The 21,879-nt window shown below is 36.4% G+C and overlaps 1 protein-coding gene across 1 annotated transcript; it reads left to right on the forward strand.

The window, feature by feature from the left end:
• The first annotated feature begins 449 nt into the window (after window positions 1-449).
• Window positions 450-21,415, forward strand: LOC127516767 (cortexin domain-containing 1). The gene is made up of 2 exons (XM_051901625.1): window positions 450-631; window positions 20,167-21,415. The coding sequence occupies exon 2, from the start codon at window positions 20,221-20,223 to the stop codon at window positions 20,398-20,400; it is 180 nt and encodes a 59-aa protein (XP_051757585.1). The 5' UTR covers window positions 450-631; window positions 20,167-20,220; the 3' UTR covers window positions 20,401-21,415.
• The last annotated feature ends 464 nt before the right edge of the window (window positions 21,416-21,879 follow it).

Raw genomic sequence — 21,879 nt, forward strand, 5'->3', positions numbered from 1 at the left:
AATCATGTCCAGTCTCTTTCAATCAATCAATATCCCACATAGAGTAATGTGTACATTTGTACTGTTGAAATTTAAATATGCCACAGAGATAAAATGCAGTATTGTGCATTTTCAGTCATTGTCATCAAAATTGTAGCCATAGTTTATATCTGAAAAAACTGACCAAGTCTTGCACTTGCTGGTTTGCAAATCTTAAGGATGATTTAAGAAATGTACCAAAGAGACTGAGAAAAACTGTAATATTTTGCACATAATATTTTTTTTACATTTAATAAACTACCTTGGATGGGTGGATGGACAGACAGACAGACAGGCAGACAGACAGTTAGACAGTTAGACAGATAGATAGATAGATAGATAGATAGATAGATAGATAGATAGATAGATGGATGTGGAGTGTGAGTCCCTCACTTCAATTTCTAAACATTCGTGCTCTTACACATACACACACACTCTCTCTCTCTTTCTCTCTCTCTCTTTCTCTCTCTCTTTCTCAGTCTGTTTTAAGAAGCAATGCAGTACGAGTGAGCGCTGAGCTGCAGCAACATCACTGCCTCAGTGTCAGCCGCTCTGCAGCATGCATCAAGAAACACTTCATCCACACTTTCTGCTCCACGGGATGTGAGTTCAGGTAGGTCCATGTCCTTTCTCTCCTCCTGTCACATCTCTCTGCTGCTCTGCCAGGCACCCGATCCCTCTCATCCGCCCTGGGGAGCCCGAACGGAGAGCCCAGTCTCAGTGTCTTTTGTCTTGTTCCTGTACGAGATCCTAATAATTGTTGCATGTTTCACTGAATGTGAGGCGGTTTGATCACTTTTACCAGTTTACAGCTGGATAATGATGTTGAGGAGTGTCGACTTCATCTCATTTTTATTTAATTCGAGTCTTTCGCGGCTGAGGGAATACAGAAAGTTTTTGCAATCTTTAAGACGGGGATTGAAAGCCCTACTGCGATGCTTTTGTCTGTGAATCGTTCAGTCTTTCATGCAATCGCTGTAAAAAAAAAAAGTTCAGTCAGACCAGAGGCAACTGTAACGCTTTAAATTTCTTAAAGCACAGAGAAGTTATTCATAATAATATCTTTCTGTCTGAGAAAAAGAGCTGTGACTGCAAGAAATTTACAGTGATTTGGAGGTATAAATGTGATTTTATTGGCTGTTTCTTCTCCTGTCTAAAGTTTTGATGCCTTTGAATTTAATCTTCTGTATTGTCTATTTTATATTTTGGTTGTTGGTTTGATAGTTAATAAGAATACATGCTAACTGATTTAATCATGGCTCTGATTTTGAGGGCATTTATTACACTAGTTTTGAAATATAAAATGGTATGACAGATTTGAAAGAATGAATCTTTAAAATATCTTGAACATTATTATATGCTTTAATCACATATCGTTCCTGGCCTTAAAAATAAGTCAGAGCGCCTGCAACATTCTGACTTTATTATGATGAAGATTTTCTCAATTTAAATATTTTAATAGCACTGTAACGATGGTAACGGGAAGCTGCAGAAGCGTGTCTCTAATCGCAGCTCTTGATTCATATCTAAAGTCAGTCCTGCATGATCAAGCAGAATCTGAATCACTGTAATCATTTTCTATATGACTGATTCTCTCAGGCGACTGTCAACATTTCAAGGTGTGCTGTATTAATTATCACATACAGCACAGAAACACATGAGTGACAAGCTGAAAATGTGCTGAGAAAACAAAAACACATCTACAGTAGACCGTTATACTGCAGCTCGAAGTTATTAATCAAATGAAAGTTGCATTTCATGTACACACACACATATATACATACACGATACATACATACTGAATATATATTTATATTTTTTGATGAATACATTAACACATTACATATTAATACATTTTCTAAAAGCATATCTTAGATAATTAGATTAGATAATTAATTATATACGCTATTAAAATCATCATGAAACGGTGTTATTTTAGTATCATTGAGATACTATTACAGTTTTTATGAATATTTTAAATTAATTTTTATTTGTATATTACCCATTTTCATTTTAATTTAAAGGAGACATATCATGAAAATCTGACTTTTTCCGTGTTTGAGTGCTATAATCGTGACCCGGTGCATCTACCAACCCAGAAAACATGAAAAAGGACATCCCAGTATCTTGTTCTGGTAAATCTTTCTCTGCAAGCATGTCAAAAAAACGAGCCGTTCAGATTTCGCTTCCCTTGTGACGTAGGAAGAGGGATCTTATTATAATATTATCGCCCTTTAATCTGTATGTTTCCACCCACGGCGCCGCCATTTTGTTTTCGCAAGCGTAAATAATGTACCAGTTCTAACACCATGTCAAAAGTTCGAGCAAAGCATGCTAACTGTTCTGTCGTTGGCTGCACAGACGAGCACAGAACACTAATTAGAGTCCAAGAGATATTTTGAAAAATATATTAGACCATTGACAGCATTTGATAGCAATCATAAACGTTAGCCTGGTGTGTATGGCTCTGTTTGGCAAACAGGTACGCTATGCATAATGAGCGTCCATACGGGTTTTGCACAAAAGATTAACATGACGGCACATGCTAGTGGATGAGTTGAATCAACTCCACAGCAACATAATACATAATACATAAATGTATCCACTAACCATTCAGAAACGTCCAGTTTCATTCTAAAAGTTGTAACTTCTTCCTGAGTCTCTGCATCAGTGTCGACTCCGGTTTGAACAATGTAAGGCTGAACACCGTTACTGACAATCCTCATTTTGGCTGCGTGAGATTCTCCAGCTTTGTTGTTGTTGAGCGACTGAAGCGTGAGCTGTTAAAGCTCCGCCCTCTTCTGGAAAGGGGGCCGGGAGCAGCAGCTCATTTGCATTTAAAGGGACACAAAATGGCATGTTTTTGCTCACACCCAAATAGGGGCGAATTTGACAAGCTATAATAAATGATCTGTGGGGTATTTTGAGCTGAAACTTCACAGACACATTCTAGAGACACCAGAGACATATTACATCTTGTGAAAGGGGCATTATAGGTCCTCATTAAGTTAAGTTTTAGTTATTTTTTGTGTGTTTTTGTCATTTAAAATTTAAAAAAGAACATATGTCTATATAGTTTTTTTTAAATTCTTATTTTAGTTTTAGTTTTCGTTATTTTAGTACGTCAAGTTAAACTAAATAAAAATGAGAAATGCTGCCTTGGCAGTTTTTTATTTTATAATATTTCAGTTAACATTTATTGTATTTCAAGCAACAACAACAACAACAAAAATGTGTTATGATTTTAGTTTTAGTTTAAGTTAACTATAATAACCCTGTCATGAAATCAAAATGTACACACATTATTTAAGGGAATGAAATGTTTTGTCCTTAAAAATCCTACAGAAGTTTTTCTGCCTCTGAAATTACTTTCCTTTTCGGCTGACGTTCTTTCAACTCCTCACCTCCAACACCTGTCATAAAAACACACGTTTCACAATCCAATAATAATCTAATGTCACAGTCTTTACGAGACTTAATGGTCACAGAAAAATTACACTGAGGGAAACTGCTAATATGAAACATTTACTCTGTTACTCCATGAAATAACCACAACAAAGCACCATTTTCTTGCAGTTTTCAGCGAGCCTATAATGACAAGAACGTTCCTCATAGAGAATGTGTGTTGGTGCCAGACTATTAAAGATGAAAGATTATACTGGCAAACACACTTCATCGATTTGTGCCTGGAATCATGACGAATATGATTTATTAAACCATAGCTTAATCATTTTTACCTTCACTATTTACCCTGCGGATCAAAGTGTTGCTCCCTTTCTTTTGTACTCTCACTTTTAAAAGGGTTTTCCTAATAATCTCATAGGAAATATTAAATCAGATCTATTGTCCTCAAAATAAACCTGCGAGTCTTTTAAAGCTGTGGAAGTGAAGACCCTCACAGTCAGCAGACTTTAGAGCTGATGATAAAATGGAAATTGAGCTTTAAACTCTCCAGTGAGGACCTGAGGTTTATTGGGGTGGATGGAGGTCATACAGGAAATTAATTTGAGGAATATTTTCTGGGCACCAAGATATGAACTATCCTGCCGGAGAGACCTGAAGATAAAGGTTGGAGAAAGAGAGAGAGAGATAATATATATATATATATATATATATATATATATATATATATATATATATATATATATATATAATGTATATGAAGAATGAGAGCAGTAAACTGAAAGTGTTTGTTTAAACAACCTTAAATAGCCTTTCTGGAAAGACATGTTAGCATTCTCTTTCATCTTAATGGCAGTTAATGAAAATAAAAGCCCACTTCATGCTTTTAAGAGCCTCTTAAACAAAATATGTCACTAGAAAACATCTACAGTAATATAATGAAATATTAGTGGCTTATGTTGCTTGCATTTTTCTTTGTATAGCTGCTGAGAAAGAGTGTGCTATTCCAGCTTCTACCAGCAGGGGCAAAAAGAGCCATGCAAACCAGACAAACCTTTAACATCTTGGGCCCGATATTTGTGACCCTGGACCACAAAACTATATAAATATAGAATCAATTTTTTAAAATTGAGCTTTATACATCATCTGAACGCTGAATAAATAAGCTTTCCATTGATGTATGGTTTGTTAGGACAATATTTGTTCGAGATACAACTATTTGAAAATCTGGAATCTAAAAAAAAATAAAAAAATATCAAAATATTGAGAAAACCACCTTTAAAGTTGTCCAAATGAAGTCCTTAGCAATGCATATCCCCTCACAAAAATACATTTTTGATATAGTTACAATAGGAAATTTACAAAATATCTTCATGGAACATGATCTTTACTATCCTAATGATTTTTGGCATAAAAGAAAAATTGATCATTTTGACACATACAATGTATTGTTGGCTATTGCTACAAATATACCCGTGCAATTCATGACTGGTTTTGTGGTCCAGGGTCACATTTATTCCCAATCCATGAGCTGTCACATCCGAATTGAAATAGCCCAACATATTTTTTTTTAACAATGGACAGATTTGTTTTTCATAAATCAATAAGCATGCCATAGTTTGAAGAACACGATAAACTTTTCTGTAGCTTGTCATTGCACTTACATTTCCCTAAAAATGAATTGCCGCTTACACGCTCTTGAAGCCATAAAATGTGTGTTTTCATCAAGTCGAATAGCATGAAACCAGTTTTTACATTGTTTTGACATCCCTGCAATGACTGGAAACGGAGGCAGGTCATTTAGATGACAATATGACCAATATAAGGCAGCATGGCAGCTTTCTACTTTCCAGAAGTGTGAAAAAAGGTCTTTTCTGTTTGGTGGATGCAGAAAACCCTACCGCAGCTTTAATAATGGATGAATCAGTTGGACTGGCATCGGGAGGATCTGTATCAGACTCCATCTGCTATTTAGAAATGATTAAACGCATTAATATTGGCGTAAGTTGCTGTGATTTATTTGGAATAAACAATATGTGGAACAGATGTGACATTGACCAATGCTCTCCTGGAAACACGCCTATAATTGTGTGCGTGTGTGTGTGTGTGTGTGTGTGTGTGTGTGTGTGTGTGTGCGTGTGCGTTTTTGTGATTTATGAGGACACAAATTTGTATAATGACATGGGTATTATACTGATATTATGACGTACACATGAAATATATGGACAAATTGGAAATACTAAACACTGTAAAAAATTATTTTCATGATTTATCACATTTTTTCTTTTGTCAAATCAACTTCAGTAATTAATGTGGTTCAGATAACATAATATTTTGAGTTTCTGTTGATTAAACCAATCGCCTTCATTGTATTAACTCAAATTTTTAATTTCACTGAACTCAAAATTTTATAGCAACCAGGTAACTTACACTGTAATATGCTATATCTACTCCATATAATTTTGGCAACAGATTACAAGCAAAATTCATATAATTGAGTTAGAAATAATCAAATTAATTCCTTAAATGCCAACCATTTAAAACGAGTAAAATTTAAGTAAAATATCTGACATACATCAAAGATGAATTAAGAACTCTTTATTTTTTTATTGCCAACATTGAAGACACCTGATGATAACAAGCAGAATCACTGAAGGAAAGAGAAACACATGAATTAACAGAGGTTTAGATGTCGATGTTGATTTTATTGAAAATGTTTGATCACCATTATGGTGATCAGTGTTTCGTTTAGTTGGCAAGTTTGACTCTTTGCTTTTAATGTCAGTTTGTGGTTTTTGTAATGGTGTTTGCTAATTTTACACATTTTAAATGGTTGACTTTTAAGGAATTAATTTGATTAATTCTAACTCAATTCTTATATGTTGGATTTAATTAATAATATTGCTTGTAATCTCTTGCCACAATTTAGATTAGATTCTTTAGATTCTTTTTTTTTTTTTTTTTTTTTACAGTGTAGCCTATAGTTTCACTATAAAAGTATATATATATAACAAAACAAAAATAGCTAAATTTAAATACTTGAAATAAGAATGACAAAAGGACATAATAAATTACTTAAACAAACTATAATTAAAATATAGTGTGTGTGCTTTACTGGAAATGTAAACTATTTTGTGCCACAACTAAACAATAAAAAACACACAAACAGTAACACTTTGTGCAAAATAATGTCTAAAACATACTATTGACTCACTGTGTAAGTAGAAGTGAATGCAAGTACGCTTCTCGGCTACTAATAAAAGTAGATGCTATAAGATACCACTTATATACTACTGATAAAACAAGCTACTAATAAAAGTAGATGTCTACATTTCAGCTACCTAAAATCTTTTTAAACATAAGACACCTTTCAAAAGTTTTTTTTTTTTTTTTTTTTAAAGAAATTAACACTTTTATTCAGAAAAGATGCGTTTAATTGATCAAAAGTGACACTAAAGACATTTGTAATGTTACAAAAGATCTCTATTTGAAATAAATGCTGTTCTTTTGAACTTTCTATTCAAATTATCCTATTTTCTCCAAAAATATTGAGCAGCTCAACTGTTTTCAACATTGATAATAATCATAAATGTTTCTTGAGCAGCAAATCATCATATTAGAATGATTTCTGAAGGATCATGTGACACTGAAGACTGGAGTAATGATGCTGAAAATTCAGCTTTGATCACAGGAATAAATTACATTTTACTATATAATCACATAGAAAACAGTTATTTTAAATTGTAAAAATATTTTACAATAATAGTGTTTTTAATGTATTTTTGATTCAATAAATACAGCCTTGGTCAGAAGAGACTTCTTTTAAAAAGATTTAAAAAATCTTACCAACCCTGAACTCCTTAACAGTATTTTCTGGTATAAAAACAATTAGGATTTTTTAAATGAATGAACCTGATCTCAATTAAGAAGATTATATTAAATGTAGCTCAAAAAAACACAACAAACCCTAATAAACAGGTTATAATAGCAACATTTAGCTAAATATTTCCTTAGACCTAAAATGACTTGAATCAGTGACAAATCAGCATATAAATCCCATCATCAGCCTGGGAATTCACTCAGAAATTATGTTATATTATACATCTATTTGGCACTAATATGAAGCCGTTTATTTGATTTGTAGGCTTCTCTGTGTCAGAAGAACAGTACTTGTCCTGATGAGAAGGAGAAAGTACGAACAAATGAACTCATGTGGGCTTATTGCCACTGGGACTGTGGAGGAATTGATTTAAAGCTATTTGGCTGGATTCCTCACTTCACCCCACTCGCCCCTAATCACTGATCCAGAGGAACACGTGAAATCAAACGATCGGATGCTGGGAAGTGTTAGAGATCAGTGTTCGATTGTGTCTTACATCTTATGTTGACTGTTTTAGTGCATCCTGAGCGTGTTCACATGCACGGCTGTCGACACGGATGAACCAGGAACATTGTTCAAACCCTTATTTTATGTTCCAGGTCAATTTGACCCGCAACTTTTTTCCTGAAAATGTGTGACTATTTCTTATGTTGGCTCATGAACATGCCAGCATTGGTGTTGCTAGCGTCATGCTCTACTGTTTGAGCTTTAGGAAAGCAAAAACAGTTTTTTAAATCAAAATAAATTTTTAAATTTAAATAAAAAGTATTTAACATACAGTTAATAATATTTACATTTTGTGAAAAACAAATGTCTTTAAACTGTTGCTAAAAAGCATATGTTTTCATTTTTTGGTAATGTGTGATTTATTAATGTGAAAGGTTCACTGTTTAACCTGATTTTTGTTGTTATTGTTGTTTTCCATAGTGTGAAATTTGACCCGTGACATAACTATCGGACGCAGAATTTTAACATAATAGAAGCACTAGCTCTGTAAAAATTCTCCTATTGTGTTCGACATGAAAAATAAATGAGTTTGGAACAACACGAGGATGCAGTTCTTTTAAAAGACAGACAGATCACGTGGCAAGACTAGAGAATGTGAAGGAGAAACAAGTGGGAATAGAGCGAGAGAGAAGATTGACCATTATAAAGAGGAAAAGGAGAGGGTGAAAGGGGAAAGTGAGAGGTATAGCAAGAGGATTGTTCCCTGGAGTTAAATGCAAACGCACTAACAAACAGAACTGCTTCTCTGCGTGAAAGGACTCTAATCTCCATCAAACAGCACTGTAGTGTCCAGAGCTGATGAACAAACCACCGTAAAGAAAGTGTGAGTGTGTATTCATGCTGCAGCATCGGCCCCAACAGATGCGCTGTCTCTGCTCTTCATCTCTGACAGATGGCCGTGATTACAGCTGGGAACTGAAAACCAGTTGCATTTGTTAAAAAATACTGGAACCGAATGATTTCCATGACTTTCAGTTTGATTAATAGTTCTGAACGTCTGTATTCTGCTGCCAACGCACATGGTACACTATTAAAATACTTAGTGTTTCCTGCAGCATGACTGAATCCACACTGATCAATGATCAAGTGATCAAATGCATGAATGAGTATATAAAGAGCGGGACGTGCCTAATGTTAAAGGGTTAGTTCACCCAAAAATGAAAATTTCTGTCATTTATTACTTACCCTCATGTCGTTCCCCACCCATAACACCTTCGTTCATCTTCAGAACAAAAATTATGATATTTTTGATGAGCTCTCTGACTCGTCCATAGACAGCAATATAATCAACACTTTCAAGGTCCAGAAAGGTACTAAAGACATTGTTAAAACAGTCATGTGACTGCAGTGGTTCAACCTAATGTGATGAAGCGACAAGAATTTTTTTTGTGTGCAAAAACAAAACAAAAATAACTTTTATTCAACAATCTCAATCTCTTCTATCTCTTTTTATACTTACGTAGTTCATGCTGTAAGTACAGTGAAAGCTTTCGTGTTTACGTCCGAATGCCGGCTCAGTATTGGCCAAAGCTGATCACCTGAGCAGCATGCGTGTGATTCTGACGCAGGAGCCGGCCAATAATGAGTCAGCGTTCTGACGTAGAACACAGAAGCACTGGATGTAAACAACGTATGAGAATGGCACAGAAGAGACGAGATTGTTGAATACAGTCGTTATTTTTGCACAAAATGTATTCTCGTCGCTTCATCACATTAAGGTTGAACCACTGCAGTCACATGACTGTTTTAACGATGTCTTTAGTACCTTTCTGGACCTTGAAAGTGTTGGTTATATTGCTGTCCATGGACAAGTCAGAGAGCTCTCAGATTTCATCAAAAATATCTTAATTTGTGTTCTGAAGATGAATGAAGGTCTTATGGGTGTGGAATGACATGAATGTGAGTAATTAATGACAGAAATTTCATTTTTGGGTGAACTAACCCTTTAAAAAGAGTTATCTTATAAGTGCAATATATGCTAAAAAAAGGAACTTGGTGCGGTGCTCGTGGTGAATGGCACACTGCCAAAGTGCGAGCAGGAAGTTGCCTCTCTCAGAACGAGATTGCGAATTTGGGACATGCTCAATGTTAAAAAAAGTGTTATAAAGCACAATGAGCAGTGAAAAAGAACTGGATGAGGTGCATGTGCTGACTGACACACAGCGTAAGCGCACGCACAGAAATGTCGCGTCTCTCAGCATGCGATCGTGAATTCAGTTCTCTTTCACATCTTGAATGGTTGAATACACATGCAATTATGTCCAAACGCCCATCGTGTGGAGTGTCCAAGTAAACAAACCCGGGCTGCGTTCCAGCTCGGGTTTTTTATGCCCTTCTCTCACGAACTTCCCTCAGTCTTGTTGACTATGTCATACTTTGAATGTTGCGATCCTGTCGGACTTATGATAGCTACCTGAATCGTAACGAAGCACTGTTGGCCAGAGGAGAACTGGCCCCCCGACTAAGCCTGGTTTCTCCCAAGATTTTTTTCTCCATTTAAACACCTATTTGCCACTTGTCTGCCACCTGATGTCACCTGATGGAGTTTGGGTTCCTTGCCGCTGCGGCTTGCTTAGTTGGGGACACTTGACTTGACATTTGATATTCAACAGTGCTTTGATCTGCCTGCATTGACACTATTCTTTAAGAGCTGCTGTGCAGCCAAATAATGTACCAGTTATCAATGTAAAGCTGCTTTGACACAATCTACATTGTAAAAAGCACTATATAAATAAAGGTGACTTGACTTGACTTGACTATGTCGTTGCATGAACGCCCACTACTGACAGAATCGGATCACATGGAATCTGCTTTGGAGGGAGCGAGGGAGCATCCATAAACTTCCTTTGTCCACTTCACGAAGTGGAACGCACTTCAGAATGGTGGCAGGGATTCACCTGAGGGGAAGTGGCTAGGGAAGTTCTTGAGTGTGTGTCCAAAAGTGGAGTGGAACGCAGCCCCGGTTACGTCTGTGTGAAAGTAAACAGTTGTGTGTAAACCGGATGTGTATCAGTATAATGAATCTGTGCGTTTGGTCTTACAAGTGACAGCAGCCTAATAAACCTCATTAATGTGAATCAATCAAAAAGGAAAACAACTTACTGCTCTTGACTGAATAACTTTTTTAGCTTTAATAGGAGTAAATTTATATTTAATTCATTGTGAAGACCATGCAATCTATATATATATATATATATATAGTTTTTTTTTTTTTTTTTTTTTTTTTTACATTTGATTATTAAATTTCTGTACTAATTCTAACTATATTTTAAAAAACCTATTGTACCTGAAAAACTTGTTTAATTCATTTTTTTGTTATATTGCATTTGTCCTATTGTTTGTAATTTGCTTCTTTTTCTTATTTTTAATAACAGAAATTAGATAAGATAACACAAAATACCTTTATTGTGATATATCGTTATCATGAAATGAAATTTCTCATATCATGAAATATTGCCCACTCCTATTCACAACATTACATTGCAATGTTTTCTCTGCATGATCGACACAACAGGAACCAAAAAACATGACCTGTGCAGTCTGATTCACAAACGACTCTTATAAACTAATTATTTTTCTTGAATCAGTCAGAAAGACTCATGAATCAGCCTCAAATTAGTTTATATGCACTTAAAGTTTGTGACACTTGCTGCTTGTTCCTATTGTTTATTGTATATTATTATTTATAGTTTTTTTTTTTTTTTCAGGACACTTAGGACTAAAAATTGGAGTCAATTTTCCCCAAAATAAAAAAAATGACAATGGAATTGTTATAAGGCTTCTTAAATGTTAAAAAATGGAAAAGTTTAATCTGAATCAGAATGATAATGGATAAATTCCCTCGGATTCCAATCCCTTGCCATGATAAATGATATTATTATCTGCTAGCTTCCGTTTTTTGCACAATGCAACACACTCCAACACAAAGGCTCAAATACAAGTCTAAAGAGGTCCAAGAATGTATTTTCCCCTCTAGTCACTCGTAAATTGAGTTGTTCTTCATGTCAGGCCTGAGTGACACTGTAGTTTCTGCCTCAAACACACACACACACACACACACACACACACACACACTCCCGTTATCTCCCATCCCAGCTTCGACAGTTTAACACTCTCAGTCGTTAATCACAGCATGCAATTATCAAAATACTGCAAATGTCACACACTATCACAGCTTAAATGATAACGGCAGAGAAAATAATTTATCTCCAGCGACAGCTTTTGGACCCTTTAATCACCAAAACATGTCTGTACAATACTACAGATTCAACTAAGAGCAGAAACATTCTGGATGAAAATACACAATCAGATAGCTGATGCTTGACCAACACATTATAAGTGTGCACTGAATACACTCACATGCTCTCTTGCGTTACCGTGGTGATAATGTCTGTGACATAATGTTTGTAATATGTTGACCGTTTAACTAACGTTAACTTGCTTGTTCAGCAAGATTCTCTTCAGACTCTCTTCAGTTGTTCTGATATGACAGTAGTGAAAGAGAAAACTGACTGAAGATGAACAGTTTATGCTAATACTTGCTTTACGTTGCATTATGAATTGCGGCCTGACATATTTCATTAGTAGTATAACTAGTAGTGCTTGCATTCACATACTTGCCCTAGAGTTTCAGAGCACAATTTTACATTTTTAATTAGAACTGAAGAAATTATGGTATTTTGGCCAAAAGTTAGACTGCCATGTTAGATTTCTTTAACGGATTGCAATGCATTAGCATTTATAATAACTAATAACTCTCAGACCTTAATGTTGCAAGTCAATTAAAATCTTTAGCATTGTTGTTTCATGCTAAAATATATGCTTTGAGATTTTTAAATATGAGATTTTTAAAGGGGACCTATTATACAAAATTCACTTTTATATTGTTTTGAACATATTTGTGTGTGTACACATCCACCCTACTGTGGTAAAAATCCATCCACTCCGTTTGTTATTTACCTCATAAATCTAAAAACCTTAAAATGATTATCATCTCTATAGGATAGAGATGATAATCAAAACCAAACAGATGTTTTGTTAATTTTTGCCTTTTAATAATGTATTGGTTAAATGTTAACATTAACAAAGATGAATAAATGCTGTAGAAGTGCAGTTCATTATTAGTTCATATTAACTAATGTAGTTAACTAATGTTAACTAATGAACCTTATTGTAAATTGTTACCAAAATCTTTATATTAACTGGCTTTCTATTAATGCAATACAGCTGTCTGTGGTCTCCCAGTGGCTTACACTATTGGCAGTTTTGTGATTAATTAACACCAAAACAAAAGATAATATGTATGCCTTTATCTCTGAAAACATTATTCTTGTCTTACATTTCATAATGAACTCAGACAAGCTCAGTGCCGACTTGTTTTCCATCAGTTCTTTTCCGTGAATTGTAATGTATGCAAAGGATTGTGAGTGACTGAAGGACGCGAAGAATATACTGGATGCATCCTTCGAAATGAGCTGAATGAAGGACGCAAAACTAAGGCTACCTTCAAAGGATCCTTCAAACTGAGACGGCCTTCGGCTGCGCTTGATGACATGCAGCTTTCTGTCTGTGAAACGCCCTTTAACTTCCAGACTGTTAATAGAGTCACGTCCTGATTTTTCAGAGTTAGATGCGTTCCTGGGTCAACATATTTTTTTTTTGATCCTGGAACAACATTCCTGTCTGAAAATTTTGTCCTAACCATATCCTCTAAACCTAACCTTACCCATAAGTTATCACTAAAATCAGAGGAAAATTATAGGTGAATAACACTGATGTAGAAGAACCTAACCCTGGTTGTAAGCCTAAACTTGACATCAACTGTGAACTTTCCCTCAAATCTGATTGATTGGAAATGTTGTTCCAGAATCAACAAAGATGTCGATCCAAGAACATGTTGCACTTGGTGAAATCAGGTTCTGTGTTAATAGAGCGCTGAAGAAGTGATAATTAGCTTCAACCGGGTTCCTTCATCCAAAACCAATAGGATTTTTATTTATTTTACTATTTATATGAATTTTAAAGCCTATAAATACAATCACCAGAAGTAAAAAGCTTAAGTTAGGCTTCAAAGTAAGGTGAAAATATATTCACCGTGTATGCACGACTTTAATGTCAACAACATTAAACTTTGACAACTTTTCAATCTTTATTTGAAATCTACAAGTTGGAAACTTTGAGTTAGAATAGTTTGCAAGAGTGTGATTATAAACACAATGAAGCTGTGAAAGCGGACTAGAGAGTAGATGAGTTTACCAGTTTGCAATGATGATGTTTAATGTCCCCGACAACCTCTGTAGTCCAATTTAGCCACTTGTTATCAACCATGTAAAAACTTTGAAAAATCACGGGTGAGGTATTACTTGATGTATTTTATGCCGTAGAATGAAATACATAGAAAATATCTTGAGCTTGTTTTAACCACAGACCTATTTCAGGCATTTGTATGAAGTGCAAAAATGCTCATTTCTGGGTTTTAGGACTCCTGCAGTCCTCTATATGAGCTGCTTTCAGTGACTCAGCTGTGTTTTCTGTGTTGTCTCCTTTTGGCTTTTAATTAATCAGACTAGAGTTTGCCTTATTCTGTTTGATATATTCTCAGAGCTGCTTGATGCACTATATTGAAAGTGTTTATTAATTATCTTGTCAAGAATTGCCAGTGAGAAACTCAGTGAGAGACTCAGTAGGAAACACAAAAATGTAAACCAATTTATCAGCTTTTCATCTCCTTTCAAACATGACCGCTTCAGAAAAGGACCAGATAGATAAATGGATAAAATTGCTAGCTGGTTATTGGAGATAATCTCTGAGCAGACACTTTTAATTTCATACTGTCTGTGTTTGCGTTCTTCCCCCCAAACAAAGCGGTTTCGAAATGATTTGGTGAGTCTTTTTTGAAGCCACAGAGTGTGTCCACACTCGGGTTAATTTAGAGATGAAAGGTTTTTTTCTGCGTGTATCCTGGTTAGAGGGGACAGCTGTAATTCTCCATTAAATTGCTAATACCGTTGCCACGGTTACTGTTGCTGCGTCCTTGAGTGAACACTAATTACTGTTCCCAAACAGCATGTCCGCTTAAAGACCAGACCTCACCAAAGACGTGAAAGGGCTTGTGGGCTTGATGAAAGCGGGGATAATCCAAAAAACCTGCTGACAGAGGTGGAATGTGTGTTGTGTTCCACACAAGGCCTCTCAGATTGGAAGTTTGCATCATTGTTAAAGTAGATTTTATTTAAATAGTGCTAAGGGTCTGCCTCCGGACCGTGGGTCATGGTATTGGTGGTGGTCATGGGAAAAACAGACACAGCTGAAAAGTGTTGTGTTGAAAAAGAGAGCATTGCTCAAAGAATACAAACTGAATGAAGTATGGCCTTTTGGGTAATGCAATTGTAACCCCTCCGGTTCTACTTGCACCACTTCGAGTGGGATTCGAACTGGCGTCTCCGGCAAGGGAGGTGTGTGTACTAACAAGTACACTAAAGACCGCAACCTCTAGCGTCAGTTGCTAGCGCGTCTCTTGAGGTCAGGGGAGTGAGGTTTACTCACACATCTCTTACTAGCTGGCCTCCGTTACACTCACCCCCCTAAACCTCACTCCCATCTGGGTCACGACACCAAATATAACCGGTCCAACTAGACCTGCTCCGAGCAGGATTCGAACCTCCGTCTCCGGTATGGGAGGTGGGTGCACTAACAAGGACAGTGAAAACATCAATCGTCATCTAACGTCAGTCGTTAGCGCTTCTCTTGAGGCCAGGGGAGTGAGGTTTACTCACACAGCTCTTACTAGTTGGCCTCCGTTACACTCACCACCCTAAACCTCACTCCCATCCGGGTCACAGCACCAAATTTAACCGGTCCTATTCGACCCATCAGTCGCTAGTGCGTCTCTTGAGGTCAGGGAAGTGAGGTTTACTCACACAGCTCTTACTAGCTGGCGTCCATTACACTCACTTCCATCTGGGTCATGGCACCAAATGTAACCGGTCCTACTCGACCTGCTCCAAGCAGGATTCGAACCGCCGTCTCCAGAATGGGAGGTGGGTGCTCTAACAAGGACAGTGAAGACCTCAGCCTCTAGCGTCAGTCGCTGATGCGTCTCTCGAGACCAGGGGAATGAGGTTTACTTGCACAGCTCTTACTAGCTGGTCTCCGTCACACTCACCACCCTAAACCTCACTCCCATCCGGGTCACGGCACCAAATATAACCGGTCCTACTTGACCTGTCAGTCGCTAGTGCGCCTCTTGAGGCCATGGGAGTGAGGTTTATTCACACAGCTCTTACTAGCTGGCCTCTGTTACACTCACCCCCCTAAACCTCACTCCCATCTAGGGTCACGGCACCATATATAACCCGTCCTACTCGACCCACTCTGAGCAGGAGTCACACTAACAAGGTGGGCGCACTAACCGCAGTCTCTAGCGTCAGTCACTAGTGCGTTTCTTGAGGCCAAGGGAGTGAAGTTTACTCAGCTCTTACTAGCAGGCCTCTGTTCCACAATGTCATTAGCCGGAGTATCGACTGATAGGATATCAGGTTGTTCAGTACAAATATTCTATATCATGATAAATACATAAGTTAAAGTGAAGGCCAAGTATGGTACCCCATACTCAGAATTTGTCCTCTGCATTTAACCCATTAGTGCACACACATTAGTATTGAGCAGTGAACACACACACACACACACACACACACACACCCAGACTCTCTAACCACTCGGCCATGACTGCCCCATAATAATTATTTGCCCGTAATATTAATTTTATATGAAATTACTTATACCAGCCTATTTAGTATTGTATGGTTAAAGGTACTTTCTGTTTCTGATCCATTTTTGGTGTTCATTGAAACTGTTTTGAGTTAAAATGGGGGTCATTAATTTTGTTTGGAATAGCGCTATATCATCATATTGATATATCCACCCTCATGCCTCCTTGTGAAGACTCAGCGAAGCATCACATATTGAATTTGGCGCTCATATTCACTGTGATAAATGAGATATGTTCTGTACATTGAGTGAACTGCATTGCAGAACATTACTGTTTATACCTCATTATTTAACTCAACTACACTACATATGAACATCCACAAACATCTACAAACCTAGATAAAACCTTTTCTATACACTTAATATGCAGAAATCTAAGGAAAAGTATTTAAAATAAACATTTTAACAAGACTCAGATTTAAATGTCTGATATATATACAAAGAGAGACTGTAAAGTTTTTGGGCTTAGAGTGATGTTTAAATCCTTTCAGTGTTCCCCCATTAACTTCACTTAATGTCACTTAAAATGACTTCAGACAATGTCTGGACATGTTCAGTACTGTTGTCTACAAAAGAACATTTTTACCCAGCAGAACTGCAGAACTAATGAAGCGCAACAGTGACCTTTTCAGCAGTCCTGGTTTCAGAAGTATTTTCCCATTCTTTTCCTCTACAGAGATGAGAAAAAAACTTCAATAAAGTGTTCTGATCAACGAACCAACCCAACCAACTGAGATGAATCAAAACATTACAAACTTTGAAATCATCTGTAAATTTGGGCTCAGAGTTGCCTCACAATAAAATAACTTTTTATGTTTGAATTTGAAGTTTGAGTCGTCTCCTCATAAAAAAACTTTCCTAACTTATATCTGAATGAAATTGTGTATAGCATCTCTAAGAGGTCTTATTATTATTATCTTGAGATCATTAGAAAACATGACATTATCAAATGAAAATAAATATTTACCATGTTCCCTTAAAAAAGCTACACCCATCTGAAAGCATTTGTTTTATATTAAATATGTTTGTGTAAATATATTCATCTACCACCTGTTGTTGAGCAATGTGACCTTAAACAGTTTATGGAACAGAGTTAGTAACCAGTAGCAGATCAACTTCACAGCCAGTCATAATCAAAGGACAGTTAAAAGACACTCAATGCCTCTAAGAAATTCATTAGCCACAGTTTTTATTGGTTTCCTTTTTGTGTGCAGACAATAAAACTGAATGATATTGACATGCAACCGGCTCCTAATCCAAAAGCAATTGATTATAGTCCTGTCTTCATATCTAGAGAAAAATAAATCGTAATAAATTTGTACTTGGCATCTTCACTCAATGATGCCTCTGAATTAATGCTGTTTAGTGAGTGATCAGCTGTTACATCAGCAATCTGTAATGCATTAAATGTGACCCTCTAACAGAGATGACTAATGCGTGCTTTGTCTGCACTCTTATCATGCAAAACATATGCACTTCTTTTAAATGACTAATACGCTGCTATAATGGCTGAACATCACATTCATAATACCTGTTTAATGATCTCATCAATGATTCATGAACTCCATAAATGCAGCACACTGCATGATTACAAACTATAAAACACATTATGGTACAACAGCAGATGACAAATAAACATTTACAGTTATTCGTTTAGCAGAGAATAAAACATGATGAAATGAAGAAACATCCTAAAGAGTAACATAAAAAAGTGATGCAATACAAAGAGTAGAATAAGTTTAGATGTGTGAATAGAGTTAGATATATAAATGAAATATAAGATGAATATAAGATTTTTTTTTAATGTTTTGAAAGAATTTATTTGATTAAACATACAGTAAAACAGTACACTTAAAATGCTGGGTTGTTTTTAAACCCATGTTTGGGTCAAATATGAACAAACCCAAATGTTGGTTTAAATTTTTAAATTACATTTTTTAAACCCAATGGTTGGGTTTGTCCATATTTGACCCAAACATGGGCTGAAAAAACCCAGCATTATTTTGGTTGAGCAATATCACATGAGTAGCCGTGCGATATGGCTGTACGGCTACAAGTGTGATATTGCGTTTATACAACAGTTCGGCGGCACAAGTGTGTAAATAAATAAGAAACAACAACGGATTGACTTTAAAAACCCTCTTTTGTGAGGAACTACTTCCTTCTGCCATGGATTCAAATCTCAAGTTGACAGTTTAACAGTTGAGCCCAAGATCCGTTACTAATTCTGAAACGTCACTTTATAACTAGTAACGAAGGAACGTTGAGTCGCTTCATTGAAGTTCATTATAATATGAGAGTATTATGAGAGAGAGATCGCCTGAGCGAGTGTATTACCTGCATCTGATATTCTTCAGGTCAATCCTATATTCATAATCACAAAATCAGTTTGAATGTCCACTGAGGAAAGCAATATCTTTGTCTTTGTCCTTTTAACATTTAAGAGGATTTCCCATGACAGCGCTAGTCAATGCATTTGTCAGTTGCTTCTTGTAAGATATTGTTTAAAGTAAAAACAACGTCCTTGTTTCCTTGTTTCAGTCTATTTCAATATAAAAGTCTTTGCGACTGACTGACTCACTCATAAAGACAGTCTTTGCCGCCATCTAATGGCGTATTAATGTAACGTTCACTGAAGTCAAAATCACTAATGGACTTTTTCTCAATTCCAAAAAATACGGCATTTAATTTATATAAAATATTATTTATTGAACAATAATATTTAAATGAACAACAATAGCTATTCTAACAGTATAAGACGTAAAATAGGAAATAAACACACGCAAACAGTTTAGTCAAACGTTCAAAAGCAGCGCTCTAGTTATTACAGGATTTAATTTCAATGTAAATATAAAGTTATGAATCTTAATAGAGCCCTTAAGCCAAATCTATTAGCTCTGGAACAAGTAATAGATTATTAAGACCAAAGATTGCCTGTGTGATATACCCAAAACTAATTATACCTCATGTTTAACCACTATCTACATAAGAGCCAGCGGCAAATTCCCGAAGGACTGGCCGAGATGAAGCTGTTCTCTGTGGATACATGAGCGCTGAACGCTCGCTGACGGCCTGGAGCTCACAAATAGGCGCTATGTTTACATATAAATTGCATGTCTGAGGTCTAAACAACTACATTCTCGCCTAAAAAATCTCTTAAAGTTATCAGCATTGGCTGATAATTGTGCCCATTTAAAAAAAGTTTGATTGCTAAGGTTAGGGCTATTATCACAAGTTTGTAGTTTTTTGAACATGTACACATAAAAGCTAAATATGGTTGTTGGTTTCCTAACTCTACAGTTCTACAATCATGTGCACAAATGACTCCTAGAGACTCACTCCACATAGAGCCACTGAAAAGTCTTTCAAAATTCCAAAAATGTCTATCTGACACAGTCAAACAATCTAAAAATAGCTCAGAACGAATGTAAAAACAGATCAAATACAGATTTTACTGCAATATTAACTGTGGTAATTCGACAACAGCCCACAGATGCTGTTGTTGGAGTTTAAGGTGTACTGAGCCTAAAATCCTTTATGTAAACCAGCTTAGTTTTTTGGACTTTAACTTGTCTCTCAATCTCCCTCAGATAAGTGATCAGGATGGTAGCAGAGGCCTGGACTGATGCGGACAGACCGACGCGATGGAGGAGACAACACCAGACCCTGCTTTTGTGGACGTGGATCAGGGTCTGACCCTGGCATGCATCGCCTTCCTCTGTCTGCTGCTGGTGGCGATGATCATCCGCTGTGCCAAAGTCATCATGGACCCCTACAGCGCCATTCCCACGTCCACCTGGGAGGAGCAGCACTTGGACGATTAGCACTAACACCATGCTTCAACCAGTACACACTATGGGATATTTAAGCTGCTAGTCATCTGGTGTAAGTCCACACAATTAAAAGAGGATCTCAAAGTTTTGATGGCATCTTTATGGAAACTAACTTGAATTCTTTGCATCTAACTCTATCAAACAAGAAGGCATGAATCCTGAAATGACACCCACGCCCTCTCTTTTGCTCCTGCCCTGGATGGGGTTCAGTAAAATGAAATCACTCCAAAACAGAAGCACACAAAGCCACAGAATCAGACCAAAATCAGACACTTCCAAACCATACCAACCTGATGCAGCTGTACTCACAAACCAGTGCATCCTGAATTTATAAGAAACAAGGGAGCAAATTTATATTTTTATATTATAAAATAATGAAATACACATCTGAGTAAGGCCCTGAACACACGTCTAGATACGCAAGCTCAATTTTGTACGCAAACGAAGCTGCATTCTTAGCATTGCCACAAGGGGTGCTATAGCAGACAGAAACTTTCTTCTTCTACTGTCAGTCTTCTCTTACACTGTCATTGTGGAGCAAAGGTTAGTAAATATATTTATTTATGGTTTATTGGCACAGACGTTTGCAGTTAACTCTATTGTAACCACCCCTGCAAGTACAGTTTGTACAATTTGACTGCATACTTGGTGAAGCATTCACATTTACCGTGTTTTTGGTCTGAATTGTGGGGCAAAAAAGATGAAAAACCCCATAAACTGTTGCATTTATCTTAACGTTGTCTTTACAAGAGCATCTGTCTCTTTCAGTTACAATCTGATTTGCTGATGTTTTTTGAGTCTGTTGTCCTTGATGAAGTGTTCACATTTGCAGAGAGCTTTAGTCTGCACTGCATGATATCAAGTGCCTCAGCTGAAGTCATATAAATCAAGTCATGAATGTATCTTTTATTAATGTGAAGGACAAACCAACAAAACGCCAGTGTCCTGTTTGATGAGAAAATGCAATGTCTGTTCTCAACCACAATAAAGATTATATTGATTCCAATATTTCTGGTGAATCATCACCAACCATTGGTTAATAGACTGCAGATCTTATCACTGGAAATCCTAAAGGAGCTATATGTAAGAATTTTCATGTATTAATCGTTTTTTTATTGCTGTTCAAGTATGAATAGTTTGTAATCAAACTTAAACGAGACCTCCCCCAACTTCCTAGGTTGTCAGTGAAAGCCTGTAGACTGATTTTTATGTGAAGAAAATCCAAAGGATGTGACGGTTACACTCCAGAGAGCCTCTTATCTGTTCAATGACACATGAAATGAATGCTTATACAATGTTCAGGATAATGCCCAAAGAGCCATTCTGTACTGTAATGTCAGTGCGTCATGCAAAGAAAAGAGATCCGTTCAAACTACATTCTCACATAGCCAGATCTTAATAGTCTATAGTCTCAAATATACTAAATATCATAACAGTGTAATTTTAATGTAGTTCCAAAAGTAGGTTCGG

This window comes from Ctenopharyngodon idella, chromosome 7, assembly GCF_019924925.1.
Source record: "Ctenopharyngodon idella isolate HZGC_01 chromosome 7, HZGC01, whole genome shotgun sequence".
In the NCBI taxonomy this organism is placed as follows: Eukaryota; Metazoa; Chordata; class Actinopteri; order Cypriniformes; family Xenocyprididae; genus Ctenopharyngodon; species Ctenopharyngodon idella.

Coding starts and splice junctions, on each gene's coding strand:
- LOC127516767 (XM_051901625.1), top strand. CDS start 20,221: ATGGAGGAGACAACACCAGACCCTGCTTTTGTGGACGTGGATCAGGGT.